This window comes from Anabas testudineus, chromosome 21 (genome assembly GCF_900324465.2).
Source record: "Anabas testudineus chromosome 21, fAnaTes1.2, whole genome shotgun sequence".
In the NCBI taxonomy this organism is placed as follows: domain Eukaryota; kingdom Metazoa; phylum Chordata; class Actinopteri; order Anabantiformes; family Anabantidae; genus Anabas; species Anabas testudineus.
This window is the reverse complement of record NC_046629.1, coordinates 7,768,358-7,778,714: the sequence shown is the minus strand read 5'-3', so window position 1 is coordinate 7,778,714 and position 10,357 is coordinate 7,768,358. Positions and strand designations below refer to the sequence as shown.

At 39.6% G+C, this 10,357-nt stretch overlaps 2 protein-coding genes across 2 annotated transcripts; both read left to right on the top strand.

Moving 5' to 3' along the window:
- The first annotated feature begins 321 nt into the window (after window positions 1–321).
- si:dkey-83m22.7 (uncharacterized protein CFAP97D1) lies at window positions 322–2,019 on the top strand. Its single transcript, XM_026377020.1, has 6 exons — window positions 322–390; window positions 536–638; window positions 799–879; window positions 1,068–1,186; window positions 1,315–1,501; window positions 1,633–2,019. The coding sequence occupies exons 1-6, from the start codon at window positions 344–346 to the stop codon at window positions 2,002–2,004; spliced, it is 909 nt and encodes a 302-aa protein (XP_026232805.1). The 5' UTR covers window positions 322–343; the 3' UTR covers window positions 2,005–2,019.
- A 327-nt stretch (window positions 2,020–2,346) lies between these two features.
- cdc16 (cell division cycle 16 homolog (S. cerevisiae)) lies at window positions 2,347–8,836 on the top strand. Its single transcript, XM_026377417.1, has 18 exons — window positions 2,347–2,541; window positions 2,674–2,728; window positions 3,043–3,140; window positions 3,286–3,324; window positions 3,438–3,578; window positions 4,523–4,682; window positions 4,788–4,882; window positions 4,972–5,105; window positions 5,384–5,463; window positions 5,556–5,605; window positions 5,699–5,772; window positions 5,885–6,010; window positions 6,298–6,450; window positions 6,803–6,866; window positions 6,980–7,041; window positions 7,387–7,522; window positions 7,723–7,813; window positions 7,895–8,836. Exons 1-18 carry the CDS (start codon window positions 2,494–2,496, stop codon window positions 8,146–8,148), a joined length of 1,860 nt encoding a protein of 619 aa, XP_026233202.1. The 5' UTR covers window positions 2,347–2,493; the 3' UTR covers window positions 8,149–8,836.
- The last annotated feature ends 1,521 nt before the right edge of the window (window positions 8,837–10,357 follow it).

The following is a 10,357-nucleotide window of genomic DNA, read 5'->3' as shown; positions in this document are numbered from 1 at the left end:
CAGATGAACTCTTAACAGCTCTAACAGAAAGCCTGGTTGTCATTGGTCAGAATTTATGATCACTTATTATCACATTTAAAAAAAACAACATTGAAGCACAAACACATTTTGAAAGCGGATTTTATTCCACTTCGAGTCTGCTCACTAATTAGGCTGTCTCTGTGCCTGTATGAGTTTCTCTGTGTGGAACTTGCAGAACAAGCCCATCGTTTGAAACCATTCATTCATCTCCGCTCTCTCCAGCTGCTGTCATGGCAACCGTGTATGACTGGCAGAAAACAGAGCGCCGTCTCCGAGCTTCAGTCAGCCTGGACCGTTTAAGCATGAACAAGCTCTTGGGCAGATGAAGAGTCGTGATATTGAGACACCAGGGCAGCCACACAGTGTGAGGTGAGTGAGAAGTGCCTGAGCGACCGGGTTAGCAAGGAGAATGGTATGTGAATAATTGTGGACCGCAACATCATTAAAATGAGTGCGTTTCTTTTTCTAGTGGTGGTGGGGGCTTTGGAAACTCTCTTTGTTATTTTGTTCACAGGGAAACGATGCAGCATCGTGCATATCAACCTCTGCTTCCAGCCTCAAACAAATATCTTCAGCAAAAATGGGACAAAGCTTCATATGATTTACACAGGACAAAGGTTAGAAGTAGCATTTTAACACCAGATTTTGACCTCAAGGTTTTATTCTAGTCACAAACTAATCAGACAAACCTTTTTTTTTTGTTGTTGTTGTTGTTGAATTTGGTATCAATCATTGTTCAGTGCCGGAGAAAGAATTGTGTCTTTTTTGCCCTTCAAGGTGAAGTCAGCGAAACCAACAATAAACACAACTCCACCTGAGACCTATAGTCACCTGTCACTCAAGCTGAAGAAACAAAAGGTTGCTGTTTATCTTTCATGGTTTCACCTCACCTCACTTCATGTCCATAAGGTGGCAGCATGTGTCTTCCATCCTGTGAAGCGTCAAACTAGATAAAACCATATTGCTAATTATAGTTCGATATACCTAAATGTGAAGTGATTAAAATGCAGCTAGAAACTTTTCTGTTTCTGTTTTATTGTGATAAGCTTGAGGAGGAGTGGACAATGAAGATTGAGAGGGAAAACAAAATGCTTATGGAGAAGATATCGCACATCATGAGGACAACAGGAGGAGTTGACAACAGGAATAACTATGAGCAGAAAAGGTCAGTTAGGGTTTGGTCTTTGTATTCACAGTGTTAGAATGAGTTTAAACCTTAAGTCAGGTTGTATGGTCAACTTGTACCGTCCAGAATAAAAAAATGCACAGCTTGACTTTTACTCTTTGTTGTAGCCTTAGCAAAGAGAAGCAGCAGCTGGAGTTGCTTCGCATTACGAAGGAGAATCAAATGATTCTGCTCCGTCTGAGCCAGTGCAGGCCTCACTATAACGTCAGGAGCTGGCATGAGGACTGGCTCAAAACTCTCAAGGTGATGGACAGCATTACACGCTACCCACAAAGAAGAGCAAATGAGCAAAAGGTTATTTTATTTAATTTTATTGAGCACAATCAATAAATTATACTGTACATTATAATGAATATATCAGAATTAATGTACATGATGTTTATTTGATTCAGTATTAATAATTTTATTGTATGTGTTAATAACAGGGACAAGAAACAGTCAGCAAGAAGAGCAGTGGTTGTGATCAAAAACAAAAGATGAGCAGTGATGAAGCCACACAAAGCAACAAGACCATAGGCATAGCAAAATGTGAAGAAAATGAGAACAGGACAGAAGATACAGTGTCAAAAATACAGCAGGACGAAGACACAAAACCTTTTCCTGAACCAAATGGACCTGAGAAATCCACCTCTCCAGATACATCTGAAAATGGTGGTTCTTCTGTCAAAATTCAATCTACAGATAAACACCCTCGCTCTGACGAAAGGTCGTTTTCTCCTGATGGATCTGAACTGTCCAACTCCCCTCACACACATAAAACACACGAACAGGAAACCACAAGCACAGAGGATGGATAAATGTCCCTGGTATTTAGCAGATTTAAGACTCTGGGCACAGAAAAAATCTTATATGTAGCAATTGATTCAGATATTTTGTGGCAGCTACAGGATCATTAGTACAGTTTCAGTCTGTAGAGATAGTTTTTAATAATTACAAGTGGTTGATGTAGCCTAATATATTAATATTCATCAGAATGCCAAATATCCCCAATGTGTTTCTTTAATCACAACAAATAAACAAAGAATACAAGAATCCGGGGTGTTATATTTATATGCCTGTAAATTAAGTTGCAACTAATCATAACGAAAGTGAGGAAGACGAGCGATAATGCGGAACCTTTCGTCCGGTACGAGTTTCCGTACGGCACAATTCAGCGGAACAGTCGCTGCAGAAAGAAGCCGCGGGTTTGATTTTACGCAGCTAGCATGCTAGCTTTGAATTTCTCTTAGTCTCTAAGAATGATTCACTTTTGATAGCCAGAGCGTTAACTTTTTAAATCAATCAAAATGAACCTCGACAGGCTTCGGAAGCGAGTGCGGCAGTACATTGACCAGGTACGAGTTATAATGTCTTTGAGTTCCTGTGCTGCTAGCTAATGCTAGCTTGTGAGGCTAAAGCACCGCTATCACCCACCGACCACAACACAATCTGTTTATTCTTAATTACCTTTAATTGTGTGTTTACAGCAACAGTATCAGAGTGCTCTGTTTTGGGCCGACAAGATAGCATCCCTTTCTCATGGTGAGTTACGAAAATGCTGTTTATGATTAGCCAGTGTGATGGCTAACAGTTAAGATCTAAAGTTGCAAAGCTAATACCAGGTTCACGTGTGTTTTATTGATATTATTCGTGTAGTATTCGTGTTTTGTGATTATTCTCTTTGTCATTGTTACCACCACAGCTGAAAATAATCTTGCTAGTACTAGTACAAGCGGTAATGGGCGATAACAGTAACACTGACTAACGTTAGCTTGTCAAAAGCTGCAACGTTAGCTTGTCAGTTTGGGTTTCTAATGTGAAAAAATACTTATTGCACCTCATTGTGTGGCTTTCAGAGGATCCCCAGGATATTTACTGGCTAGCTCAGTGCCTTTACTTGACCTCACAGTACCACAGAGCCTCCCATGCCCTCCGTTCACGAAAACTTGACAAGGTAACTGTAAATACTGAGTTATTTGCTGCAACGTGAAGATGTATGTGTGTACCATGTGTAATAGCATAATTAAACCAAACAAAATCAGAAGCTCACTCTCTCATATATATATATCAGTCTAACACACTTGTTTTCTGTGTCACAGATGTATGGTGCTTGTCAGTACCTTGCTGCTAGGTGCCATGTAAGTAACTACAGAAGACGACTGGAATTCCTACATGTTTATAAAATTGCAGGATGTCGCCTAGAGAAGCCTGTCAAGTGTTTTTCTAAATGGATTTCTTTATGTTTTTTTAGTATGCTGCCAAAGAGTTCCAGCAGGCCTTGGATATTTTAGATGCTGAGGAGCCAGCGAGTAAGAAGCTGCTGGACAGGAGTGGAAAGGAGGACAGTGGGATGCCAGAGTCAGCTAAGGAGTGGGACATGTCTCCTGCCTCTGTAAGTCTGTGCTCCTGCTACAATAAAACATTATATGGTAGATTTTAAACTTGTATATCAGTGTCATGGTCTGATCTTGCTAGTGTTAGTATTGTTCTGTACTGTAGCTTACAGAGGGGAAACAGTCTGCCCAAAGCTATCCAGATCACTTGTCAGTGTTTTTGCCTCAAAGCCGTTACTGCAGATAAGTCACTGTACTGTGCAGATCAATTTTATTATACAGACCTAACCTTCAGAAACACACCCACCTTCAGTTTGGTGTCCACTGTTTGTAAGAATTACATACATTCTCATCCCCTAACCCTTACTTTGCATTACAATGTGAATGTGACACATCCTCAGAATCCTCGATAGTATTACCACATACAGTATATTGTCCATACAAATCCTTTGACTTCTTTACACAGTAACGTTATACAGTACCCATCAGTTTTGATTAGCATAGTGTTTAAGTTGTGTTTACGTTTTTTTTTTTGTTTTTTTTTTACTAAATATGATCTTTTTCAGCCACAGTAGTCACAAACACAAATAATTCAGTTTTCCTCTTAAGTGGTAACTGTTTTAAAAAAAAGTTTATTGGAGCGTTCATGATTTTAAGCAAACAAATTAAATTACGCACAGATGTATAGAAAAGTTTGGGCACCCCTGAGGAAGGTCAATATTTTGTTGATTTTTGAAGTGAAAAGAAGAAGAAGAAAAAAAACCTTCAAACTTCACTTTCTTCAAATTTGCTGTTGTTTAAAAAAACAAAACAAAACAATAGTCACATATGTAAAAGGAGACCCTACTAAGTGAGTACTTAGTGACGCTGCATTTGTCAGATGTCACAGCTCGCATTAATAATACATGAACACTATCTGAACCTATTAGTATGATGGGAATTTAGTACAGATTCCAACATCTGCACTCTAGTTTATGTTATCATACCTACTGGAATATTTCAGATCAGCAGCTCAATCTGCCTCCTGCGGGGTAAGATCTATGATGCCATGGACAACAGACCTCTGGCCACCTCCAGCTACAAAGAGGCCTTGAAACTAGATGTGTACTGCTTTGAAGCCTTTGACCTTTTAACATCCCACCACATGTTGACTGCGCAGGAAGGTGAGGCTGATCTGTAGAAATGACCTAAGTGATCGTTTCATTTTTAACAATATGTGCTATTTTTATTCTATCAATAACTTTAAAAATAAATTTGTTTTGCAATAGAGAAAGATTTCCTTGACTCTCTGCCTCTGAGTCAACAGTGCACTGAAGAAGAGGAGGAGCTTTTACACTTCCTTTTTGAGAATAAGTTAAAGAAGGTAAGGGACCTTTGCATCTGTTTCACTTGCTCACATTTCAACCTGCACCTTCACACACATAAAAACACTCACCCTTTCTACTTCTCCAGTATAACAAGCCCAGTGACTTGGTGGTGCCAGAGATGGTCAATGGTCTTCAGGACAACTTGGATGTTGTGGTATCTCTTGCTGAAAGGCAGTATTATAACTGTGATTTCAAGATGTGCTACAAATTCACTTCAATGTAAGTTAGTTTTTTTGTTTTTGTATGTTGATCATTTTTGTGTGTTGATGTGTTTAAATTGTTCTGCAAAGTTTATCACACAGTCTTTCTGTTAATGTGAGGTCTACATCCATCATACAAACCTCATACATGGCAAATGACCTGCAGCTGATGTCTTACTGAGCTGTCAGTGTTGTCCAAAAGTCAAACCAGATCATTTCTATGACACAGTATGAGCATTAACAGTGATATAATAACAGCAAATGTAATGTAATGTATTTCTGTTTTTTCTGTTTCAGGGTTATGGTTAAAGACCCATTTCATGCCAACTGCTTACCAGTCCACATAGGAACTCTGGTGGAGCTTGGAAAGGCAAATGGTAAAATAAATATCCAACAGTGATTCAAATTAAAAGGTTGAGTCAGTGTGATGGGTAAATAATCAATTTAACTTTTTCTTTTCTCTCTGCAGAGTTGTTTTATCTCTCACACAAACTTGTTGATTTGTATCCCAATAACCCAGTAAGTGTTGCAATAATATCACTTTGCTCTTTTTATATAATTTCTCATATTAAATACAACAAACTTCTAAAGATGAAAACTTTTTTTTACCAGGTATCCTGGTTTGCTGTTGGGTGCTATTATCTCATGGTTGGCCACAAAAATGAACATGCGCGGCGATATCTTAGGTATGTATTTGCAAAACCAAAAAAAAGGAAGAAGTACATCCACATTTAACATTTTACAGGCAATTTATATTTAGGTTCTTTATTTACACTTTAATCTGTTTACCCTTCACAGCAAAGCCACCACCCTTGAGAGGACGTATGGTCCTGCATGGATTGCCTATGGTCATTCATTTGCAGTGGAGAGTGAGCATGACCAAGCCATGGCTGCCTACTTCACTGCTGCCCAGCTGATGAAAGGGTAGGTAGCTTTGTTAACTCCATATGCTTCTAGAAATGTGTCTTTTTAGACCTCGCCCAGGAAAGAATTTATAATATAAATTAGTTTGTTGGTCTTAATATAGAATTAAGTTGCAGTAGACAAAAGCTTGTCTCTTTAAATTAAGTACTTCGTGGATGCTGAGAAGGACTTTTGACAGTTGCAATTAGTCAGTTAATCTCCACATCTCCACACATAAGCATTACTTTTAATGATTCTAAGAAAAGGGATTGCTTTGGTCTTAATGTTTTCTGCACTCTCTCATTCAGGTGTCATTTACCCATGCTGTACATCGGCCTGGAGTATGGCTTGACCAACAACTCCAAACTGGCAGAACGTTTCTTCAGCCAGGCTCGTAGTATTGCTCCAGAGGACCCATTCGTCATACATGAGGAAGCAGTGGTTGCATTTCAAAATGGAGAGTGAGTCATGCAGCCACAAACGCACAGTAACACTTAGGTCTCTTGTTTGACAGAGATAGTATAAATGGTATTGGCTGTACAAAGTGACCACAGCAGTAATGATTGTAAAAACTAAGTTTAACAGACAAAGAAGCTTATTTTAAAAGATGAATCACATGAACCACCCATGTGCACACATACTTATGTAACTACATTTTGATTCAGTTGACCGAAATATATCTCTCTTGGACAGCTTTAATCCATTTAAGCTGTTTCCTGCTAATTTGACTCTTGGAATGATGTTAACTTCTAACCCTGTTAAACAAGGGAAATTAAGAAATGTGCAACATTCTCTTCATGTCTTCTGTTTCAGTTGGAAGAATGCAGAGAGGCTGTTTCTTGACGCCATGGAGAAGATTAAAGCCATCGGAAATGAAGTAACAGCTCATTTATTTAATTTGAAAAGAATGGTTAAGGCACGTTTTAAAAACAGAATATCTGTAACAATAACTTACAGAAGGCTTTTGTTGCTTTATTTTCAAAACTTTAGGTGACTGTGGATAAATGGGAGCCTCTGCTAAACAACTTAGGTCATGTGTGTCGGAAACTGAAGTAAGTCAAAATCATTTATTTTGAAGTTGGAATAAACGATCCTGAGTAGCCTCAGCTGGAGAGTGACATGTACTTGCAGCTCCGCTTTTTCTAAATGACGACATGAATCTGATGGTTGTCTTTGAAGTAGCCCATATAGTAACTAATATAGTGTGGGAGGTTAAATTTCCTGAGTGGCTGAGTGAAGGGGAGCTTGTTTTTCCTCGCCTACCTGCTAAATATAGTATTAATAATGCTGAATATTTCTAAGGCACTTTTTGAAATGCAAATTCCGATTTTGCTGGTGTGATATTTTGTGTAATTCGTCGATATCGAGTTTAGTTATTCTGCTCTTTGTGTCTGTAGAAAGTACGACCAGGCTCTGGAATACCACCGTCAAGCACTGGTGTTAATCCCTCAGCACCCCTCCACCTACGCTGCCATAGGATACGTGCACAGCCTCATGGGCGACTTTGAGAGTGCGATCGACTACTTTCACACGGTAAATTTCTCTTCCTTTGCATATTTATTGCAAGATTAAAGGGTCTTTTTGTAATCCCAGTTGGAAATGACTTCTCTGACATCTTCTCTTTGAGTTTTTGTGGCTTCTTCTGAGAATTCAAGAAACAATACAATAGAAATCTACACTATTGTATCCGTGAAAGTCAATTTTTGTATTTGTATTTTATCTTACTGTCGTAGGCACTTGGACTGAAAAGGGACGACACTTTCTCTGTGACGATGCTCGGCCACTGTATTGAGATGTACATTGGTGACACAGATGCATACATAGGTATCCAGAATACAGTCGTTGTTTTTATCTTGCAGATGATTCAATTGTTACAAATTTTAAAGTCAATTATTTTCCTCCAAGGCACAGACATCAACGACAAGGTGCGAGGCAGCTTGAACACTCCAGCGCTGATGAAGATGCTGAACACATCAGAGTCGGGTGAGCTAATGGCCACACCGAGATTAGAAGACACCAGCATCACGTCCTTGGAAACGCCACTGTCCAATCAGGACAAGATTATGCTGGAGACACCTCTTCGACTCTCTTTAACCCTCGAGTGCGATATGTATGAGAGTGACGTGATGTTAGACACGTTGTCAGACACCAGCACGTGATCTCGTGTGGTCTCATCCCATCAGGAGGTGGAACTGTTGCAGCAACAGGTTGTCGCAGGTACACATATCCGAGCCCAAGGACGACATTCAAACCAAAGCTCTAGCACCTGTCCTCCACCAAAGGTTTCCTGTGGATTTCCTCTCTTGTGCATTAAACGTGGTTATTTGTCACGAACACGAAACTGTTGTACATCATATCAATTTTGCAAGAATGCACTTTAACAGGGAAGAACACGTGCCTTTGTTACGGAGTCGACTACCTGGCTTAGCGTTGGACCTTGGGTTAAGACCGGAAACACTGGGAACATGTGATCCTCTGACACTTGACTGAACAAAGCAAACACAGCCACACACCTCACGTCACAGCTAAAAGACTCTATAGTCACTTAATTGCTGCCTATGGCAGGACTCCCCGTGTTGCTCAACCTGTGGATTTTCACCTGGAATAAAGAGCCAGCTAAAAGCAAAGCAGTGTTGGTTAAAATAATTCTTAGTAATTCTTACAATAAACCATGCATCTATATTTCAAATGTTCGGCATATCTTTGTTTTGTGTTAGAATAAAGTGGTTGAATTGTTAAAACCCTCACAACAAATGTGGTACGGCCGTTAGGCTGCAGCACTGTTATGTTTTCTACCTTTAACTTTGATTTTCTATGTTTTGTCTTTTTCACTTCACTGTTTGTTTATTGAATGCTCTGCTTCAGTGAACCACTAAATGTTTGAATTGAGGTTTTAACAAACATCACACTGATTATTTAATACTCAGTATATTTACCTTACCTTATTTACCTTATGGACAGTTACTTCTCCTGTTATCGGGCCATAATTATTTAAATTTCTATCTTATTGGTTCTCAAACTACTCACACTCTGACAGCACAAGTGCCCTGATCCACCGGGATCAACTTGGGATCAGTATAAATAAGAAAACCTTCCTTTTATTGTGGATGAGAGGTGCTTCACTCTATTTTTATGTTTAGGCAGAGGAGAGTTCCTCGGAAACTAAATACAGAGGATTTATTATGATTCACATGTGCTGCACACAGACCTTTCTCTAAAATGTCAGGGGAGGGTTGAGGTCTCCCTTCCAATCATGAGAACACAGCTCCTCTCCGGTTTCAGTATCTCTACACTGATCTGGACCTGTCCTCCAATGAGAGCAGCTGCAGTGACCCCAGCAGATATGGGCTGTACTCCGTCTAAGTCGGCCGTCATATACAGCCAGGACAGGGTCTGTCGGGACCTGGACACCTGCTCTACCTTTGTTCCCAGCCTGAGGAGGTCCGTGCCGACGCCTCAGAGACCTCGGCTGTGCGTGGAGACCGGCAGCAAACAAACCTTCCTCCATGGTGAGTTTACAGGTTCATTAAACCACTTCGTGTTGCGCACCGTGATGTGAATCCCTCCATGTGTTCCTCAGTCCCCTGCAGAGATGTCCACGGACGGTCAGTGAGCCAGTCCTCTCACCCTGAACCGTGGAGCCCCGCAGGCAGCTCCAAGACACGCAGCCCGACTCCGAACCCGCACGACACCGGAGGCTGCGGGACCTCGTAACCGACTCCAGTCTGCAGCTCTAGAGACTCGTTTTATTTTCACTTTACAGGTTATTTACTTGCTTTGTGCGCAATAAGTACGGATCTCTGATGAACATCAACCAGCAGGTCAGCTGTGCCATATAAATATAAATAAACCTTTATTCTGAGCTGTGTTTAATTATTAAACTTTCAATAATGTTGATACTTTTATTTTTTACTTCGGTTGTGTTTGAGGAAACATTGAGCCTCCATTACATTAATTTAGTTATTTGAATTACTTGTGACTTTGTATATTTAGATAAAAGCTAAATCAATTCTAATTAATTAACAAGTCTATAATTACAATCAACCCCCATTTTTACTATTTGTAATTAAAGGCTGCACATTAATACATAATATTATTATTCTGAAATAGTCTCCACTGTGGTGTTGCTGCTTATATTCAATATATTCAATCCAATGCTACTGATAGGAAATGTAACTAGTTATAAACAAAAAGCACAAAAACAAAATGTGCCACAACAATAAAACTAAACAGACAAGCAATTCATGATTTATCTAACAGAATTATGTGAAAATGTTGGGCTTAAAACCAACATAAGAGCATTTTTAAATTTATCTATTATCTATCTATTAATACAGCGTCCCCGTCGTTCTTAACCTCGCGATATTA